A 23,093-nucleotide genomic window follows, 5' to 3' on the forward strand; every position below is an offset into this window, starting at 1 on the left:
AAGCCACAGGCGGTGTCATTGTGCACCTCTCCATGTATCCCTCGACCCCTCACATGCAGTGGTCTGCCAAGGAAAGCTCTGGGGAGCCTGACCAGTCCCAGAGCAGGACAAAATAGTGCTCCCTAGGGTCTCACTGGGCCCGTGCCTCCCATGCACCTCTGTGTTGGGGTTTGTGCCCGACCCAACAACACCACGTTGGCGCCCAAGCCCGATCCATCTTCTGTGCCCCACCCAGATCCCTCAGGCCACTGCAAACCGAATTGATCTGGGCTTACCTCTGCATGTGCTTCAGGTTTCAATTGCTCGCACGTGGCTGTCTCATCAGTCACCACCCGCACACTCCGGTAATAGGCCACGGTCAGAGACCCAGTGCTCCTTCATCACCTTTGTGCTCCATGTTGTGTGCATGGGCCAGGTCTTCTCTCTTACTCCGTGCCCTTGATGTGGCTTCCGCGGACCGCTTCACTCACTTCGTCTGGTCTGCTTCCGGCACAAGTGCGCTTGCCACACCTTGGCTACGGTTCTCCTCTGGGGCTGGAGGCGCCACAGCCGACAGCACACCCCTCCTCAACACCATCTCGCAGGGCTGCCAGAATCCACACACCTCCATCTCACGAGAGGCGTGTGATGCATCGCCCCACCGGGCAATGTTGGTTTACTGTGGTTTCCGGCCACAACAACCCAGTGCAGGCCTAGGCTGCTTGTTCCGCCTTGCCTCCAGCAGCCGATCCACAGCCTCTGCACTCTTCAGGGTTCTGTGCTTCAGATACCGGGAGGGGTCCCGCACTTGCTGGCATCCGAATTGTGTGTAGTTACACTGAAATAATCAGGATAAAATGGGGGATGGACACGGAGCCTTCTGAGTTTGCGTCAGCCATCTTAGCTGGCTGACCACCCTGCCTAGTTTCTTGCATAGTTTTTGTTTAACCATCTCAGATGAATGAAATCCAGACTGGGATCATTGCTCTTTTTTAGACTATTTCTATGCTGATTTCCTGGTGGTGATTTAGAAGAATTACATTTTTTAGAAACTTCCAATCAATTCCTCACTTTTGGAATATGTTTCCAGCTGTAATTATTGGCTCCCTAGAATAAAGTGACTCTGAGTTTGAAATATAAATAGAATTTGTTTTCATTGTTTCACTGCCCCATTTGTCCTAATCTCATCTATATTTCTTTGTGATTCTACTTTTTTTAATTCTAATGTTAGGAAATGTAAACGGTTAGAATTTTCTTTGTGCAGGTATCTCAAATCAACTTGTCATTTCCTCATGAGTATTTTATAATTTTGATGTGCAACATACATTACACTTCCTACCTTTCACACGACGAAGAACGTTTCAAGAGATTTGGAAATTACCTGTTGTGGATATTCTATTGCCACTTTTGTTTTCTGGCTTTAATCTCATGAGTAGGGTCTAATAATTGTTCATCTTTATCATTCCACATAATCCCAGTATAAATTCTATCTAGAATATGCCTTTAAATTATTCACACTCATCAATATGTTTATTAGCATCTTCTATTAAATGTATGGTAGAAGAATTTTGCTATAACCCAGTGGCATTCTATTCTCAAAGACACAGCATTTATTCTTACAATAGTTTCAGAGGACCATGACATAACATAAAAATAGTTTTGATCACAAGGCCATAAGAAAGAAAGAATTGTTTTGACCCTAAGCTTATATCAGTCCCTGGAGCAGGTCGTCTATATGTGAATAGAAAATATAAATAAAGATATGTTTTTGTTTCTCTCGCCAATGGTCTTTTAAGTCAAGTTCATAAACTTAGAAACTACAGCACATCTACATTTAGACAGCGGCCATGCTTTTTTTTGAAGGCTTAAGGAGATGTTCCATCCCTAATAATGCTGAGTTGTACATTAAGGTCTATAATAAAAAGGATTTTGATATGTTATCAGAATGTGTCATTTACACTTGGTTCTCAAAAGAAGGCAACTGGTATATCAGTTTGTTTGTTTTTTAACACTGCTAAAGTCCATTTAGCAGATAGAGAAGAGCTATTCGAACAGAGGCTGCCATGTAGAGTTCCGGTCATGCTCATCAGGTCAGCTCACCTTGATGAGGCGCAAAGATGGCCGGTCTGCACTCGGCTGGTCTCTAGACAGTTTCAAGTGTCCTATAAGTGAAGCAGCATCCCCTTGGACAGGACAGTACAGGGAATCAGAGGGGAAATAAAAAAGAATAGCAGTGGTATCGACAACGGTGGTGGGGCGAGAGAGCTGAAACAGCAGAGACAGCGGCTCGACGGGCTGCTGAGCTAAGGTCAGGAGACACAGAGCCATGAGGCTTTGAGGCTGCGAGGACATCCCAGCATACACAAGCAACAATTGTGGGGTGGACTTGCAAGACCTGTGCCCCTCAAGTGTTTGTCTCGTAGTGGTGATGCAATAAAATCATCACCATACATGTGAAATCACAGGAGGAGGGAAAAAAAGAACTGACTCCCCTGATAGACACTCTACTGTTCCAGGAAGCGTTAAAACAGAGACGTGTGGGTTTCCTATTGAAGGAATAAGAGACTCTGGACTTCTGCTCTGGTGAATGCATATTTGTATTTTTCTCTCCTCCTTTGCTCCCTCTGCACCGTTTTCATAAGGAACACACTAGATTGACCAGGGGTGGTTTCATGAGACTGCAGAGAATTCCTGGGACAGCACAGAAAGGGGGGGCAAGTACTCAACGAACCGATTTAAGGGAAAAGAAGACGCACTCCAGGGGACCACCTTATATCTTTGTACCAGTTCTCATGGATTATCAGAATTAAGTGCTATAATATGACAAGCGAACCCCAAACAGCAGAGTACTGGGCTAAGTTTTTCACCCGACTACTAAGAAAGGGGGGTTGAAGCAGCTTCTAAGTGCACTTTAGGCTCATTCTCAAGTGGAGGAAAAACGACAACTCCTGTGTCCCGCAGCCACAATATTTTAAAATATACGCTTTGAAGAGCTCAGATGAAGCGTATATCAAGGGATCCATCAATGAAAATGGGTACAACTAAGAAAAAAAATCTACAGGCAAAAAATCAATCTGGTCAGAATTGATCTTAGAGCCCGACTCAGTTATCGATTGCTAAAGCCAATCCGAGTACTAAAGCTGCAGCTGCCTTGGAAAAAGCTACCTCAGCAGGCAATGTTCAGACACAAATTGGACCTCAGACACCCGTAACAGTATCATCCCTGCAGGCTTCAACGATTGGATTGACATTAAATCAGATATTAAATGAACTTCGTGAAATGAAGCTCTCTCACGTATGACTGAGGTAGAACAGAAGGTTATCTTCTTTAGAAGACAACCATAACAGTCAAGAAAGGAATATGAGCAAATTTGAATCTGAGCTGGAAGATCTCCAGCTTAAACTGGACAATGTAGAATATCGAGCTTGGCATTCTGATTTAAATTTCGTGGGTATATCAGAAGATTGTGAAGCAGGCCTTTCACCCATGAAATTTATATAAGATCTTGTCTGCAAAGTAGTACTTCCCGAAAAAGCACAAGAAATCGGAGACTTGACTATTAACAGAACACACCGAGCACCATCAATTCAATCAACAAACGCAAAATAACCATGAACAATCCTGGTCAATTTCAGAGATATTCAGATTAAATTCTGACTCAAGTGTTTAAAAAGAAATCATTTTCTTCACTGGATAAGTTTTCATTTCAGATTTATCCGGATGTGTCAATATAGGCAACATGAAGACGTTGTACATTTGTTGGATTGATAGGTGACTTTAAACAAAATGGTGCTCCAGCTGGCATAATCCACCAATCTGCGCTAAAAGTTTAGTATAAGGGACGATCTCATATATTTCAGTCAATAAAGCGTGCTAAAGAATTTCCTCTTCCAGTCCAGGGTGAAGGGGGGACTAGGAAATAGTAGAAATATAAAATAGAAAGGGGAAAGAATGTGTAGGATAAGGGACAAAAACAAGAGGCAAGAATGGGTTGACTTTTTAACAAATCAGAGAACTATATAAAAAAATATGGTATTATGAAGTTCAGGCCTTTTTGCATACCTCCCTAGATGAGCTCATAAGTACCATTCCAAGATACAACCTTAGGGGAATGTATGGGTGGTGGGTCAGTGCACTGGTGGACAAGAAGCCCATGATGGTTGGGGCTCTGAGTGAGGGGAGAGGGTGGGCAACAGGGCAAAGAGAGATGGGGTGAAGAGAAATAGTAATCTCAGGTAGAAGGGAAAGTAGTCTTCCAAGATTTAGGATCAGGCAGGAGATTTTAATGTTATACATAATATAATGCTAGACTCTACCCATAAAAACAAGGTACAAAATAAGCCCAAATCCTTTACACGATTGGAAAAAAACATTAGGGATTTAGTATTAGTTGACCCCTGGAGAACTCAGTACATGACATCAAGAGAATATGCATGTTTTTCGAAAAGACATAATTAAGCGTCAATAATTTATATTTTTAATATTTCCTTTCATTGGGAGAAGGGTACATCAAGGATTATTCCAAACCCCCTCTAAGATCATTCAATTCCAGTGACTGAAATCAAAATAAAGGTTAACTTAGGGTAACACCCGAGGTGAACACTGGATAAAACTCTCCTTACTGAAAAGGAAATTCAGGAACCCATCAAACACACCTCCAGTGGAAAAGCTTGTGACAGCGATGGAATACCTATAGAAATGTATAAAATATTTATACCGCAATTAACGAAATTGCTGGTATTATTATTTCATGCAAACTTTTTCAGAGGCAGCCATAGATCGTTTTTTAAAGAAAGGTACATCCTCAGGGAATCCTGGATCATATCACCCAATTAATTTACTTAACAGTGATTATAAATTATAACCAAAATCATGGCTGCCAGGATAACTCCGCTAGCTCAAGATCTAGTGAATTAAAATCATTGCATCTTTTTGCCAGGGAGGACCCTAACTAATAATACATATTTCTTAGTGCAGGCTATCGATTACTTTTCGAATAATGATGTAAAAATCGCAATTATGATTGATTCAGAGAAAACTTTTGATCTAGATTATTGGGATATTTTGTTTGCCATTTTAATTAAATTTGAGTTTCCTTTGTGTTTTAGCAATATGCCACAGAACCTATACTACAAAGCAGAAGCCAAAGTTATAATTCATGTGCATGTTGCTGGGTCAGTAAAAATTCAAAGGGGTACTCATCAAGGTTGCCCTTTGTGCCCAGCTTTATATAGGGTAAATCGCAAAAAATTGGAAATGTTCTTGTTTAATTGTACCAATCAGGTTCTGCCAAGTGATCTGTGACTACAGGCATCTAGATCTGCTCTAATCTGATAATTGGGGATTTTTGTTTCGGATGATTTTTGCAACTCTTTTCACTTAATTATGTGCCGAAATTACTCAAAGCCAAGAATATTCTGCGGACCTGGCAGTCTTTACCACTCTCCATAACTGGGAGAACTGTTTTGATAAAAATGATGATACTTTTGCTATTCGTCTTTAAATTTTCAAATGTTTTATTCAAAATTCCTCAAAGCTATTTTCTGGAAATAGACCAGATGTTTCATAAATGTGTATGTCTAGACAGAAAACCACGTACTTAGTTAGAAACTTTACAGCTGAGCTTGGAAGAGGGTGGTCTTAGACTTATGCATATTCAAATATTCTTCCAAACTGCATTTGTGGAACTGCAGCTACGTCACATGGCCACAGAACTAACTTTTACCTCCAAATAATGCTACTAGAAAATAACATTCAGCTACTACCATTTAATAAGATCCCCAGACTACCCAAATGTAATAGATATAAGATCCCCCATATAATTCTGCAAAGATTTACACAAATAAAGGAAGAATACAAATTCACCTCAATCCATCCGGATTTTCGGATACGATGTTGTGATGTTTTAGGGCTTCAATTGGATATAAATACTATAAAGAACTGGGAATGGATAGGGGTCTATCAATTAAAGGATCTATTGATTGAGGGGAATTTAAAAACCTGGGATCAATTACAAATAGGGAGAAGAGAACTCCCAGCGTTGTTATTTCATCCCTTTATGCAATTATGTAATTTAGTAAGGAATCTACAACTTCCAGACAGTCCATTCCCAAAGGCAATTAGTTATGCATTATATATCAGTGAAACACTGGGGGTAGTAATCTGGTATTAAATCCTTCAGTGAGAACTTTATGAGAAGACAGTTCCAAGTACCTCGCAGAAAATACAGACATCCACAGGATGCCGGATAGAAACAGAACTGTGGAAAGTGTATAACGAATAGACTCCTAAAGCTATACGAGGAGCCAACTTTAAACATATGGGGTTTTTCGCAAATGGCAGCTATACTATTCCCCAAAGCAATTAGAAAGAATGTTCCCTTTAGTATCAGGGCAATGCTTTATATGTAATCATCTGATAGGAGACTGGATACAAGTCTGTTTCACTTGCCCAATTATGGCAGAGTATTGGGATCAGATCTTCCTGTGGGTTAACAAGAAATTGTCGACGAATATATTTCCCGATGCATTGGTGGTTCTATTTGGTATTGTTAACATCAATGTCCTAATTCGACAAAAGCAATTTGTCTTTATTGTGTCTCTAGTGGCTAAATCGCTCATCCTGCAAAGATGAAAAATGCCAAAGCCACCTAGATTTAGTCATTGGGAATCAAAGATGAGCAAAGTTAGCAATAAGGAAAAACTGTACTCCCTAAGGGTAGGGGAAAAAGTTTGTTGAAATTTGGGGTAAAGATTAGAAGGTATGTATAGATAAGAGAGAAATGGGGAGAAATGCTGAAATCTTTGTAAATATACTCCATAGTTCTTTGTTACACTACTTGCGAAATTAAATAAACATTTTAGAACATCTACAAAATAAAGACGGTTTGCACTGAATTAATCAAAAGCACCAGGAAACTGAAAATGTTAATAAATCAATACATTTAATGATTAGTTTTTATTTTGTTTTTGTACAGCTCTTATAATGTTAATGACTGCACACTGCCTGTTGCATGAGCGGAATGGAGTGGTGAAATAAATCTAATCCCTTTCCATATTGCTTCACATTGTTTCTGGTGGGTGAGTGGGGGTGGCAGTTAATATGAAGAGAACACATCTCATGGGGAATCTGGTCTACAAGATTTACATTGATGAGGTCAAAAATCTGCTTTTAAAACAGTCAGAATACACATCCTGTGTGGTTACTGTTAGTGCATGCGAAATTAATATGCATTTAAGCGTTTTGGTCTGTAACTCTTGTCAAATGCATATCATTTAGGGAAAGAACATTTAACATTTTGTAACTCCCTCTCTCTCTCTCTCTCTCAAGAGATAAAGAGAGAGAGAGAGAGAGAGAGCATGTGGGAAAATGGCTATTAGCGCTCATCCGATTACCCACGTCGAATACAGGCAGATACATATGCCATATACAATGTCTGACTCAGGCGGTCTCTGTACCTATAAGTGCGGGCAAAAAGTGACTATTGCCACCATTAACATCATTCTAATTGTTTGAGCCGATCGCAGCATCCTATACAGGTTACTAAAAGTGCATTTATGCCAGTGGAGCTCTAGATACTGTGAGAGGGACAGCTGCCTCGTTTTACCAAGGGTCCAGCTCAGCAAAGTCTACATAGAGCCATTTTTAGTGGCTGCAAACTGATGTTTGGGCCACTTGAGACCGCTAAAAAGGGTTCTAGTCTGTATCAACCCTCTTTTGCGAGTCGGTAACCTTTTACTGACTTGCAAAATTAGGTTTGGGAGTCGCTATTAGGAAGGGGCCTGCCAAGGGCGTGCCTTCCTAATAGCGAGTCACAAGGCCATGTACGATTGTTTTGCGACCAGAATGTGGTCCCAAAACAATCCCCGTTTCCCATCTACTTCGAGTAGACGGTAAGCCAGTCGCAAACGGGAACTGGCAGTGCAAAACATTATTAAGAGCAGGCATTGGTTCCTCGGACCACTGCCTTCTCCTAAAAAAATGAAACAGAAATGTTTCATTTTTCTTTTTTAAATGCATTCCATTTTCCTTTAAGGAAAACGGGATGCATTTAAAAAAAACTGTTTTATTCAAAAAGCAGTCACAGGTAAGATGGTCTGCTGACCCCAGCAGGCCAACAATCCTGTGAGTGCCAGCCATTCCCAGTGGATCACAAATTGCGACCTCCCTCATGTCTATTAATGTGGCAGGTCACTTGTGACCCATTTAAGAATCGCAGTGTCTGAGACATTGTTGTACATTTTATTTTGCGACTTGCCCATTGCATATGTCTCTTTAAGGGAGGAGTGCGTACAACCGAGGGCCTCAAGCTCGGTCTTCAAATAGACTCACATTATACCTCAATCGTGAGCTACAACACGATCAAACCTCACCTAGAGGTGCTTGTATTCCCGTATAGAAGAGGTTAGGGTTGGCCAAGACTGATGTGTTTCTAGTTCCCCTTTTAGCCGTGAAAAAATCTAAAAACTATGGGCTGGAAAAATAGGCAGAGCAACTGCCATTAGTTAAGGGCCAACTCAAGCATTTTCAAGAATCTTTTTATGATTCTCTGATATATAGATGCTGTATTGTATTGTACTGTAATGTATTTTATTTTATTTTATTGTAACAGAACACATTTTTACTCAGTACTGCAGGTGAAGCAAGGACATTCTGTGAAGATACAGACTGTCCTACGGACTGGAAAGATGCCACCGAAGAAAACTGTTGTGTTTACCACGCAAACATCCACTCCTGTCCATTGGAGTTGATGGTGAGTATGGCGCAAGTGCGCATGTTTGAAATGACTATGCCCAGTTCAGATTCATGACACAGAGACACGTCAACTCACGCAGAGCCACTATGTGGCGCATGCTAGCAACTCACTTCACACTGTCTCTCCATGAAGAGCTAAAGTCAACATTACATGAGCCAAAACTTGGCAATGAGCCCATCCCAGTAATGTTTTATGCTGGTGATGCGGTTTTGTTGGACCTGACGCCGGCCGCAGAGGAAATTGGATGCATTTGCTGAGTATAGCAGGTCCATCGTTTTTAAAATAAATATGGCTAAGACTAAGGTAATTGTTTTTGTGAAAGGGATGGGACAGAAGAGAAGGCTAAAGTGGTGACTAAATGGAGTTCTAGCGGAGGAGGTAAAAGACTATCGCTATCTTGGCCTTCTTTTCAGAAATACTCTTAATTTTACTCCGCATATGGATATACAGGAAGGGAGGGTTAGGGCCATTGCAGGAGCATTATTTAGGATGGATGTAGCACTGGGTCATAAATCCACTGAAGTGCTTAGAGAAACATCTAATGCAAAAATAGTGAGTTTGCTGTTGTATGGGTGTGAGGTTTTTCTGGTAAATATGCAAGAAGAATTCAAATAAATGAAATGAATGTCTCGAACAAATGATTGGGCCCACCTAGGGTAACTGTAAACAGTGCACTGATGCTTGTTTTGGGCCTAATTATGGGTCTTATTTATGTATAAGCAACAGCTCCTTAGCTATTGGCTCGATCTTCTTAGAGCAGAAGAGGGCTCCTTCAGGCAACTTATAAAATCTAGCCTGCAGGAGAAGTATGACGACAGGTGGGTGGCTGGATATCCAGGCATCATTAGATGTTGCAGTAGGGGAGAAACCCCAAGGGTTGTCTGTTACAAAGCAGAAGCAAATTGTAAAGTATTTAGCTAAGGAGGGCTCTAGGAGGAGTGATTTAGAAGATATGTGCAAGAAAGATAACCTGTTCCATTTAAAGGATGTAAGGTACATAAGGTATATTCAGTCTTATCTGTGGGAAATAAAGAGCACCTGTATATGGAGGTGTGCTTTAAAGGTTAGATTGGGGCAAGTACCAGATTTTATATGATGGCAGCTGGTGCAGCAATTTGGGATGGATAAAGTTATGTGTCTCTTGCTTAAGGGGTCCACTGACCTTTTTGTATTTACTTATAATTTGCTCTAGTTTCACAGTTAGTAGAAGAACTTTGCTGCTACCGACCTTCAGACTGACTCAGATACGACAATTAATTTTAGGATGTAACAATAAACCCATGCATTATGCAGTAGGGACATTTTTGGCCATTGTGTACAATCAGTTGATTAAGAAAAAAGTCTTGCTGCATTAGGAATGAGGAATGGGTATATGGAGGTTATGTTTTAGTTACATTCCCAATATAAGAAAGGGTATTGTGAGGAAAGGAAACTTTTCTTAATAGTTATAGTATATGCACTTTGTTATCTAATTTTGCAGAAAGGAAAAATCACCTTCAATACATTCATAAATGATTATTGTTAGTATAAATGTTTTAATGTCTGTCTTATCTGAAGGTGTATGGTCCAGAGAGGACTGTTGAATTATAATTTCTCCTCTATTATTAAAAAACAGTTCTTTGCACTCGGTGATTCCTTTTATCTAGTGTTTATCTTGGGTATTTGTCCAAGAGACAAAAATATTCACATCCATGAAACTATTGCTCTAGTTTCACCCAATTGGATTGTATTTTGCACAAAGATACTGGTTAACTCTGTACAGAAATAATATGGAAGAAATGCTCCCATGGTTTGGGGGCTTTATGGTTTTTTGTTTTATTATGAAATAGGAGAGATTTTACATTTTTTTAGACCTGGAAGGACCATGGTTAAAATGATTACTTGCTGATTTGAAATGCTTGTATGTCGGCTACTAAAGTACATTGGTAAATTAGTAGCAAACACATTTTTAGTTGGAAAAGTTTATGTTTTTTGTATTATGTGTGCATATGAATTGTTTGTATTGCCTTTTTGAGGCATGATATCAAACTGTTAATAAACTGTGTGAAACTGTGTATGAACTGGAAACCCTTCACAGCGAGGGTTTCTAGCTTGTATTTTATAGGCCCTGAACAGCCGAAGTCCACTTCGGGTGTGAAAGCAGTAGCTTTAGAAGCTTTTGTCTGTTTTGTGTTTTTGCTGGAGGATCTGCAGAGGTAAGTTGAAGCGCCTCAGGCTGTGCTCAGTACTAAGCCCTGCCTGCTCCAAGGCCCCTCACTCCCACACACAGATGTTGCCAGATCTGGACACCAAAAGTATCACCTGCTTACATCAGTCACAACCCTGGGGCTCTTATTCTTCTTCAGTTCCAGGAAGACAATTTACATAGGGCTAGGAATATGATAATACTAAAGGGATCAAGCGCAGCTGTGTAGCATCTTGCTTAACTTTAATGCACGGGGACGCTTAAGAACAAAAAAGGTAAATTATGTTTTACCAGAAATGCCAACTTTTGTGTGCCGACTGCTGATAGAAATGTGGAGATCCACAGTATTTAAAAATGGAATATTTAGAAACATCACACTGGATTCAAACTTTTAAATGGGAGGCCATGTAAAACTTGACTTCTGACGCTTCAGATAAAGACCCTTTTTACGTGCCTTGGTGGGGGAGGGGTTAAACTTCAATCCCTGTGCAGGAAATTCCGCTTGGGTTGTAATTCCGAGTTGTGTAATAACTACATCACCTCTGTTTTTTTCCTCTGACAGTTTTCGATAAGTCAAACAAGCAGAAGTTTATTGGGGAAAAGACCTGAAAAGACTGTGATTTTGCTTGTTATGCCTCACTTTCAAGTGAAAAACCTGAAATAGGAGGTATTTACTGAAACTACAAACTATCATACCCTAGAGTAAAGGTGTTTACTGAGTGCAGTAAATATGGCATCTTTTTACAAGCGTCTTACAATAAGGCCATAGTACTTAAGATGCATTTATATGCATAAATACATTGAGTTGGGCCAGCACTCCTCCAAGAAATTGTGCAAAAACTGCATTTGCCATTGTAAGATCCTCCCTCTTTTTTCCGAAGCCGTAGTTCTCATGCCAGGTATGATTATTACAAAAAGAACAATTGATCGACAAAATGCAGAACAATGTCATACATTCACCACAGTACAGAGATCTGGGCCTAAATCTATCGTTTTTTTGCTCACCATGACATTCCAGTTTGAACCCAGCCATATGCAAATCAGTCTTGACCCTGTGCCTCATGGGAGCAGTCCAACCCGAACTGCCAAGCCAGGTCTCCCTGCACTGGAAACAAGCATCCTAGGATCGGTTTCGGCATTTCACCCCTCTTCAGCCAGGATAGCTTGATTCCAGTAGCATGGAGAGCACGGGACCCACGTCTGGGCATACCCGTCCCACTCGGGCGACAAATGCAACAAGCATTTGCAATGCAATAGGTCTCGCATTTACACGAGTTTAAGCTATTGGCATTGTAAATGACAATGTCTTTTATTTATGTTAAAAAAACGAAAATAAAAGGCATTGTCATTTGCAATGTCAATAGCTCAAACTCGCGTAAATTCGAGACCTATTGCATTGCAAATGCTTGTTGGTTTGTTTATTTTTAATTGCTAACGGATTTATAAAGTTTTCCATGAAAGTGCACACATTTTATTAAATAATGTTGAAGCGTGTGTTGCTGTTCTTTGGTTTAGTCGCAAGGGTGGGAGCGGGCTCGTTGCCCAGCCGCCCAATGCCGTCGTCCGGCCAGTACCTTGGTCTGGGTGTGAAGGTCACGACAGAAGCGCGGCCCTGGGAATGCGGTGGGAGGATGCCCGGACAATGCCTGCCCTTGTTAGCTGTGTCCAGCTGGGATGCGGACATTCCGCGCTGCATACAGCGAATCCCAGGCTCAGCTGCGCCTTCAACCTGTAGAAGGCTAGAGTGCAGGGTGGCCTATGAGGAAACCAGAAGAGTCGGCCGCCCGGGGACCTTCCCGTACCCCATAGACTGTCCGCCTCCGACAGTGGTGGTTCATATTGTCTGAGGTGAAGTGACGCAGGAGCTTGGAGTAAGGCCATAGAAGATACCCACTGCCGCCTCTCCCTCTGCTCCAAGCTTCCTATCCAGTGTCCTAAATTCCCAATCCCTTCAATTTAGGAAAAGTGCTCAGTGCCGCAGTAGGGGTGCGGGAAGCCCAGGCCTGCGCTTCACTTGTGCCCATCCGAAAGGTGCCTCCACGCTGCACCCTGATCTTAGCAGGAAGGGGTCAGCCCGACATTGGCTCTTATGATGAAGCTGGCCAGGTGCCTCGGGCACCCGGCCCACACGGAGCGAGTTGGCAGGGGCTGCAGAGTGGTGGACGCGGCCCGATGCCACCTGAGCGTGAGGTGTGAGCCGCACACTTGTGCTTTGCAGTACTTGTAACTTTATTCCACTTTAGAAAAGAGTGCCAACCTCCTTTTGACAGAAGATGCCCAGCGGCGCGTGGCACGCCTCGCCTCACGTGCCATCATGGTAGAGACAGAAGCGCTGCTAATGGCGCGTGACATAAAGGAAACGGGGCAGAGACGTGCTTGAGGAGGTGAAGACACGACAGGGAATGAATAAGAAAAGCCCAGAATTTAGGTACTGCTGGCAGGGAGAGCAAAGGCTGGGCCGTGTCATCCCAAAAGCTCAGATTAGACTAGGGCAGTATCTCAGAAGGGTCAGAGAAAGGCGGGACAGGATTTGTGTACCGCCGGAGGCGAAAGGAGATTAGGACAGTGTCAGTCCAAGAGCGAAGTGAAGAGCCTGACTCACTATCACTGCAGGGGGTGCGAGATAAGACTGGGACAGTGTCACAGCAGGGCTGAGAGGTGGGAGGCGACAGTATACTGCACGGGCTGAAAAAAGTGAGTTGGGCAGTGTCCAAGCAGGGCTGAGAGGAGTGAGACGGCAGTATACTGCAGGATGGGGGAAGAGACTGGGGCAGTGTCACGGGATGAGAGGAGTGAGATGGGCAGTATAATGCAGGGGGTGAGAAGAGACTGGGGCAGTGTCACAGCAGGGCTGAGAGGAGTGAGACGGGCAGTATACAGCAGGGGGTGAGAAGAGACTGGGGCAATGCCACAGCAGGACTGAGAGGAGTGCCGATGCGAAAGTGATCGCGATCAAACATCAAAGTGGCCGTGCGGCCGCGAAAGTGAAAGCAAATGGTGTGCAGGCTGCCAAAGGGTGCCCGCGCCCGGCGCACATGCACTGTATTTGGAGGCCTGAAAGCACTTGTTTGCACTTCCAGATCCCCCATTTACAAAAGCTCTCGCGAGAGCAGCGCTAAAGCGCTGGCTCAGGCGAGACCTAAAAAGAGCAGTTGATGGACAGAATGCAGAAAAATGTCATACATTCACCCCAGTACAGCATATTCTTATGATATCATCCTCTGAATGTCATCAACACACTGCAAACAGTGCAAAATCATGCTGCCAGTATTACCCTTTCCTCAGAATATAGTGTTCTGCTTCAACTAGATCTTATGTTAGCACAGTGAAGTGGCTTAGTGAGTTACTCGATCTCAATTAACATCTGTTGTCATCTGCAGGCTAGGAGTTTCAGTTGTAGCAACCCTAACTCAGCCTTCCAACCCTCTAAGGTCACTAAATTGAGCATGATTTCATTGGTTAATTGTAACACCTGGTATTTGTAGGGTTTTGAAATGCCTACAGCGTGGTATGAACAGCAGCGCAATATGTACCATATGCAAAGCAAATTAGACACTGGGTATACTTTATCCATGTTAACAAACCCCATCAACAATTCACAGTTTCATCGGTGTATGGCCTCACTAATGCTGAGATCTTCAGAAGCTGATTAGCTTGTCTTTCCTTGAATCAGGTGAGTCAGATAACAAGGGTACACCCTCTCTAGCAGCAAAGAGATTGAACTCCTCCACACAACTCCATTTGGAGTATCTCGAAACATTTTTCAGTGCTCTTAAAACGTAGTTGTTCTCTACTTTTGTCTATCACTGAACAAGCACAGATCTTTTCAGCTTTCTGTATTTCTAGTACAAGGATACTGCATTGTGATCACTCTTTCTCTCACTATAAATAGAAGTCATTCATTCAGCTTGTGAAAACATAATAATATATTCCTATGTATTACAATATTTTTGTTCTATATACTTGTGATAAGGTGCCTATAGATATATTTTATAAACACATATGGATGTATTCTTCAGCCTTAAATATGCTTGCTAAGTTTCATGGCTTCTTTACTTCCAGAAGGCAAGTTGTTTAAAGTTGTACATTTTCACATTTCTGTAAAGCATAACCTTGCATTCAGTCGAGGCAACTGGAAGAGGGATTCTGGGAAAACAATGAGCTCAATATTGTTTTCGTGAGTGATGCTTTCTACCCAAGGATATTTTTCTCTTCCTCAGGGGGAACATTCTGCCACCTGCTCATTAGATATGTTTTTAGAGAAAGTAGCAAGTTTCTGATACAATATTGTGTTCCATAGACTTGTATTGAGAAAAGATCTACATAAACTGTCCAAATTTTATATATTTTAGGATTATGCTCCACCTGACCCTTTTTTAGTGAGAGCTTTGGTCAGTTGAAATGGCAATTGTCTTTTGCTTATTTAGATTTTTCTGTGCTGCTTGCTATTTTGCATTAAACGCAGGAGTTTGGGCTTCCTGACGTGTTGTATTTTATGTTTTCTGTCGTACCCAGGGTGCTTTGAAGATGTTATACCTTGTCTGTTACTGTGCGTAGAGCCTAATGTACAAATAGTGGTCACAAATTGCCCACTGACTATTTGCTACTTGTCCCCGATTTTGCATTGCCTCACATGTATTCATAGGTCACGTCACAACATTTCCAGTCACAGGTGATCCCAGAACAACAAGCCTAATGAATATTAAATAGACAGATTACTATTCGTGATTGGCTTAAAGCACGGAAATGGTGACTGTTTGAAACAGCAGACCATCATTCATGTATTTATATTTACAAATGGGATTTTTTAAAGTAGCCCTTGCTCATGAAGCCAGTCCGTCAGCTCGCGGCTGTCTACCTTTGCGAGCTAGAATGCTGCTGTGCCTCTACCTCTGTGAGCTACAACGCTGCTGTTCCTTTAGGAGCGAACGGCTCGTAGTTCTGCCTCTGTGAGTCGCGCGGATGTGCCACAGTTGCCTCTCTGCGAGCCTAGGTACGAACTGTTCATAAGTCACACTATATGAGCATTGAAAAGCCATTTTGTGATTCAGTCCGTCAGCTGGCATCTGTCCGAGGCATTTCTGAAAACATATCGGAGCTCTTTCTGTGAGAAATACCTCTTTCACGCTGCGTCTCCCCACATTAGCAGGTAACGCACCCTCTTCCCACATCACCAGCATACCCCCAACAACCTTCTTGGGCCCGGAAATTTCCCTCTACTAACTATTAATACAAATATACTTGTGAGGTTGGAGAAATAAGAATCTTAGTCATGTATAGATTTACATATAAAACATTTTATTAAAACAAAACAACAAATAATACTTTGTACAGCCGTGGCATGTCATCGCTGGTCCATTTGTGATTTGCAGCCTGCAAGACAAAAAGAAAGATAAGATGGTGCATCATGCGTCCAGCAAAGGAGATAGAGAGAGAAAGAAAGAGTGAGAGAGAGGAAGAGAGAAAGAGTGAGAGAGAGAAGAAGACAGAGAAAGAGAGAAAGAGAGAAAGAGTCAGAGAGAGAGGAAGACAGAGAAAGAGAGATAGAGTAATAGAGAGAAAGAGAGAAAGAGTAAGATACAAGGAAGGGAGAAAGAGAAACAGTGTGAGAAAGAGGAAGACAGAGAGACAAAGAGTGAGAAAGAGGAAGAGAGAGAGAGAGAAAGAGTGAGAGAGAAGAAGAGCGAAATAGTGAGCTACAAGGAAGAGAGAAACAGTGTGAGAGAGAGGAAGACAGAGAAAGAGAGAGAAAGAGAGAAAAGAGTCAGATACGAGGAAGAGAGAAAGAGAGAATCAGTGTGAGAGAGAGGAAGAGAGAGAGAAAGAGTGAGAGAGAGGAAGAGAGAAAGAGTGAGAGAGAGAGAAGAGAGAGAAAGAGTGAAACAGTGTGAGACAGAGGAAGAGAGAGAGAGGAAGAGTGAGAGTGAGGAAGAGAGAGAGAGAAAGTGAGAGAGGAAGAGAGAATGAGTGAGAGAGAGAAGACAGACAAAGAGAGAAAGAGTGAGAGAGAGAGGAGGAGAAAGAGTGAGAGAACAAGGAAGATAGAAAGAGAGAAACAGCGTGAGAGAGAGGAAGAGAGAGATAAAGAGTGAGAGAGGAAGAGAGAAAGAAAGAAAGAAAGAATGAGAGAAGCCACTCCCACCGCCCAGAGGTGACTGCCCGCTGCTGCGGAAAAAGTCTCTCTGCTCACCTTCCACCACCGGCGTGTGTGTAAGAGGGTCCTCCACGTGCCGAAGGAACTTGGTTATGTGTTGAGGATGGACACGCATCATCACAGATTTTTCACACGTTCAGCTTTGGTGGTGTTGGGGGGTGGTGAACATCAACACGGGATTCACAGCCTGTTAGATAAAAAGCAAGATAAGATTGTGCATCATGCGTTCATCAAGGGAGAGAGGAAGAGAGAGAGAAAGAAAGAAAGAGTGAGCAGACGACAGAGAGAAAGAGACAAACAGTGAGAGTAAAAGAGAGAGAGAAAAAGAAAGTGAGAAGAAGACAGAGAGAAAGAGTGAGAAAGACGAAGAGAGTGAGAGAAACAGTGAGGGAGAGAAGAGAGAGAGAAAGAGTGTGAGAAAGAGGAAAGAGAGAGAGGAAGAGAGAGAGCAAGACAAAGAGACAAACCATGTAAGAGAATGAGGGAGATAGAAAGAGTGTGAGGAAGAGAAAGGAAGAGATGAGGAGGGACACTGAGTGCTCACACTGTGTACAAAACCGTCACAGCTTACCTTTATGCCACCGCTCTGTCTCCAACCATGTGCCACGACCTAGTGGAACTCTCAAGCTCCCACATCTGAAAGATAGTACAGAATTAGTAATGGCAGAGCAGGGTTGGATTAGGATTCAAAACCACATTTGCATATTGCCTTTCCTCAAAACACTGCTTCGGCGAAATTTTATTTAAAAAAGGGGCGTGGGGGGAGATACAAAAAAATGCACGGATTTGTTACACTGGTGACTTAAAAACAAGTGAGGCCACTTCTGCTCAGGCCCCGGCCCTGCTAGGTATGCATACATTAATGGGTGACCCTGCAAGAGAAAGAAAGTGACACCTCTGCCTGTTGCTAAATGTGAGGTATTGACACCCATCTGCCTCCAGAAAGGCCATTCAGACACCCACTGGGCTTCTGGCTGTATCCAAACAACAGCGACACCGCCCAGAATCTGCCCCCCAGACTGCTCTAAAAAGCAGCCCACAGTTGGAACTCGGCACCGGCTCCATGGGCATTGCACCAGTGCCCGTGTTACCAATCCAATGCTGTGGCAGAGTATATATGAGTGCATACACCTAAATCACTCTGCGTCTTTCTGCATTCAGGCTGCTGTACCCCATCCACTCCCACCGCCCAGAGGTATCTGCCCGACGCTGCGCACCAAGGCCTCACTGCTCACCTTTTCATGGTCACAGCACCCTCCACATCATGCTGCTCCGTTCTGCAAGCGTATAGGTCTCACATTTGGAAGTGAGTTTTGATATCACCATGGCAGAGGACATACTAGTGCACCTATCATCATCGCAGGTTCTACACCTGCTCAGTGCTTGCGGTGCTACTAACTCAGTGAGAAGTGAGGCCCTCGCTGTTGGGCTCAGGCCTACACTGCGGTGCAGCAGAGCACACAAAACATCAACTGTCCAGACCACCGGGACGTTCATCACCATGGAGGTGTGACTGTGGCGGCCGCAGTGCATGCGTTGTAAGCAATTCTAAAATGGCATAGAGCACGTGCGCTCGGTCTTTTTTACTAGTAGGGTCACGTGTCCTGTGATGCCTGTGCTGGATGGGTTTGATGTGGGTGTATACCAGACATGAGGGAGTGGCTGTGGCATCAGTGTTGCCAGTTTGGGCTAGATCACGCACAATTGGGCTATATTTTGCCGGTTGTGTCGTAAAAGTTTGGTTTGTGCTAGTTGCCAGATTATAAATATATATGCAGGCTCCAGCAAAGTAGTATGTTAAAGCGCTTTATTAGACAAATATTTACTTGGCATCCTGCTGCAACATCAATTCCAATGCACTCACCGCCTGCTTGACGCTGTTCCTGCCCCTCCTTCCCTAAAGTAGCCATATTGGGCTACTTTGGGCTACTTTTTGGTTGGCTTTGGGCTATAGAAAGCTTAAAAAATCTGACAACACTGGATGCGGGTGTCCGTGTTGGAGTGCTACCGTCACCCGGGTTGCAAAAGCCAAAGTGTCACTCTGTGAGTCCAGTCCAACAATATGGCCAACATGGAAGGTACGGGGGATTACTGACCCTATATTCATCCATAGTTCCACACAAGAAAGATGGTGGACATGAGACATCTGTGTGGATATGAATGTTTATTGCACATTCAGCGGAGTGTTGCAGCTGTAGCCATATAGGGCCATGGAAAGTTGAAGTTTCACTTTTTGTCACATGGAGGGCAGCCAATTAGAGACTAACTTGTTGTCGGAGTTAGGCTGCACCAACATATGCACTTATACAATCACTGTGACGATCCTCACGCACTTATAAATTCACTATACACTCTGCTTGCAGTAAAGTACTCTAATGATACAGTCTCTGCGTACGTACTCGTACAATGACCAAAGCAAAGTTACATAACTAAAGTTTTCCCCCATTGTCAAAGGGAAGATGGTTGCATACGCTGTCCAGAGCACTATATAATGTGGTAGGGCCTAGGGGCAGCATGTTGCATACATATTGAACACACAGACACAGATAGATAGTGGAACTGGGTACGGGCATGTGCGCTTGACTCCTTTTTATTACCAGGGTCACATGTCCAGTGACGTCTGTGGTGGATGCGTGTGGGGTGATTGGAAGCCAACCCTCCTGGAATGGTTGGTGCTGGCAACAAGTACAACAGTAATCATTGGATTAGACACAGAGATTCAATCATAAAGGGTCAATGATTTGTGCTGCACTAAGGTACGGGTACCAGATATGAAATCATACAGAAAAGATTCTATCGTAAAGGGTTTATGACATGTGATATACTGAGGTAGGACAGCAGATGTGAAATTATACACAAAATATTGTATCAGAAAGGGTGCATGAGTTGTGCTGCACTGAGATAGGGGCATCAGAAGCATTTAGCATCTGCGCAGCCAGCGATGATGCGTGGTGCGAGCGAGCCACAGAATCACAACTCGATGTGAATTGTGAGCCCTGCTATCGCTAGTGTACATCGAAGGCAGTAGTCAGCACAGACATCGAGGAATGTTTTTAGTTACTTCCTCTTGACAAAGTTCGAAGACATAGAGTTCAATTCTTTCTAGTAAATAAATCATGTTTCAATTTAAATTGCAAGCTCTACTGACCGTAGTGTAGGTGTATGGAACAAAAGATGAAACATTTATTAATACACTGAGGAAATCTTGGTTGTTCTGAGTACAGTTGTAAAGTACAGTATTCTGAAGCTAGAATCTGAACTGGCTGTTCATCATATCGTCTACCTTTTTCAGTAGGGAAGAGCTGTGGAAAACAACGAGCTTCCAAATTTTTTCCCACACACTCATGGGAGTTCATTTTGCTTTTTACATCTACAACAATTCAATAGTATGTCCTATCAGTTCTTTTGAATGTAGAGGATGTATAGTATAATGTTCATAAATTTCTTCTTTTCTTGAATTGTCCACTTGAAATATGTGTTTCATCTTTTAAAGTCATTTCTTCTCCTTCTACATTTACAATTTTATAGTAAATATTGTTTTGCACCAGATATAATGTAGCCTTTTGGACTTTCGTGACATGTACTAACTCTTGCCATATTTTCCGACTCTTTGTGGGTACACCATTAACAAGAATGACTACAGTTTCGGTATCGTCTCTTTCTACACTAACAGTTTCAACATTTTTCTTAAAATCTAAAGGTAAATACACAACTCTTCCTTTTAAACCTCTTTATAGATCTGTTGAAGGCAGCTTACCTGTTTTAGGCCGCATACGAATTATAGCCTGAAAAGGGTGCACATATTTTATAAGGATGGCCTTATATGTATTTAAATCTGTAAGTTTAGGAGGTATAGCAACTAATTCTAAGTCATTATTTACAGCTCTAGCTTGCATTTTGTTTTCTTCTAATTTATTGTAACAATATTTACAAATGCATTGTACAGTACCTAACTCAAAACGACCTTCCACAAAAAGATAAGCAGCAAGTTCTTTCCATTTGTGAACTATCTCTAGTAATTTCAGCTGCAATAGTATTTTCTTGATTAATCTCTTCATTCAACATTTGGAGATAATTTGGAAACGTACATTCAATGCTATCTTTACATGCATTGAAAGAATCTTCATAGCAGTCAAAATCTCCAAGTAATTCCATTTCAGGCCGCCAAGGTTTGAAGAGTTGCAGAAGAGCTAAATAGAAAAACTCTCTCTTCACATTTCCTTTGGCATGCTTTACCAAATATCCATCACATCAAATTACAGCATATTTTCCTTCATTTATTTTTTCTGTAACATTTTTTTAAAAACTATAATGTTGCAGTATTTCATATAGACATATGTTTTCCAGGTATGGACTTCTATTTGGATAGTATGCGAGGAACAGCAATTGAGTTATCTGCAACATATTGTATGGCCATATTAGCATTCCACATCTTCAAATTCACCGGATTGTAATCATTAATGTACTTCGATTCTTCTGTTCTTTTTATATTATAAGTATTTTTGGGTGATTTTCGAGTGATAGTATGCCTCACTGCTGACATAAAACTGTTCACTCTTCCTTGCGATGACTTATGGTGCACTGAGTTAGTAGTACCTTTGACGCACAGTGTGTACGTACTCTGTGATGATGCGTGGTCTGGGGGACTGCACTCAGAGCAATGTCTTTTGTCTATTGAATTCTGCCTCAGTAAGGCCACGTGGCGATGACTTATGGTGCACTGAGTTAGTAGTACCTTTGGCACTGAGCGTGTACGTACCCTGCGATGATGCATGGTCGGGGGGGCTGCACTCGGACCAATGTCTTTTGTCTATTGAATTCTGCCTCAATAAGGCCACGTGGCGATGGCTTATGGTGCACTGAGTTAGTAGTACCTTTGGCACTGAGCGTGTACGTACCCTGCGATGATGCATGGTCCGGGGGACGCACTCGGAGCAAAGTCTTTTGTCTATTGAATTCTGCCTCAGTAAGGCCACGTGGCAATGACTTATGGTGTACTGAGTTAGTAGCACCTTTGGCACTGAGCGTGTACGTACCCTGCGATGATGCGTTATCTTGGGGGGGCCGCACTCGGAACAATGTATTTTGTCTATTGAATTCTGCCTCAATAAAGCCACGTGGCGATGACTGGTGGTGCACTGAGTTAGTGGCACCTAAAGCCCTCAGCGTGTGCACACCCTGCGATGATGCGTCTTCCGAGAGGGCCACACTGGGAGCAATGTATCTTGCGTACTGGACTGCGACATCTGCAATCGCTACTCCATCTGAATTGTGATGCCGCTGTCCGCAGTGTAGATCGAAGGCAGTAGTCTGTACAGACATAAGTGCAGTGCTGTCCCGCTGAGTTCGTAGGGGGCCTGTGTCGAGGATACCCGCAGTCATGGCGGCAGCTACGTGGCAGGGTGAGACCCGCCGCTCTGGCAGACTCGTTGGTCTTCACAGTTCGCAAGTGAACCATGCCCAGATCCCCGGGTTATTTATTCATACTCCTACGCTGGAGTGGTGTACGATGGACCAGCCCACTGCACTTCCGCTTCCAGTAGGTAGTAGGGAGAAGGGTGGTCTGGGGGACGTCCTGAGGCTGGTGACAGTGAGTGTTGTGGCCATCATGGGTGTTTGAGCTGCGTGATCAGTAACTCTATGACATATGTAGCGCTTCAGATGTGAATCTGGGCTGCAATCCCTTTCACATTGTAGGTAGTCGTCCTGGTTTACACCAGTAAAATGCAGATGTTAGATACCTACTGCAAACGTGGCTTATTCCCTGTTTTTGGATTGCACCCCAGATTTGGCTGCTCGTTGAAAATATCAAGAACTGGTGCTTTTGTGTTAATTTTTGCATGGGGACGTCTACTCTATATATTATTACCGTTAGTTGTTGTTCTCATTTGTGACAAATTTTTTTGGGTGGAAGCTATTGCTGGAAAACTGGGGATATTGGCTGTTTTCACTAGGTTGACAATGAAGTGATAATTTAAAATCACTGAAAAAACTATAGGTTTAAAGAAGAAAATAATTA

The 23,093-nt window shown here is 42.7% G+C and overlaps 1 protein-coding gene across 1 annotated transcript in view; it reads left to right on the forward strand.

Annotated features, from left to right (window-relative positions):
- The window catches only part of LOC146834616 (atrial natriuretic peptide receptor 1-like), a 961,499-nt gene that overhangs the window by 77,682 nt on the left and 860,724 nt on the right, over positions 1–23,093 (forward strand). Inside the window, exons 4-5 of the mRNA XM_085602083.1 lie at positions 3,266–3,274; positions 8,609–8,732. Of these exons, the coding sequence (XP_085458209.1) occupies positions 3,266–3,274; positions 8,609–8,732 (133 nt within the window). The remainder of the gene's footprint in view (positions 1–3,265; positions 3,275–8,608; positions 8,733–23,093) is intronic.

The sequence above is a fragment of the Triturus cristatus genome, chromosome 4_2, assembly GCF_964204655.1.
Source record: "Triturus cristatus chromosome 4_2, aTriCri1.1, whole genome shotgun sequence".
Lineage (NCBI taxonomy): Eukaryota > Metazoa > Chordata > Amphibia > Caudata > Salamandridae > Triturus > Triturus cristatus.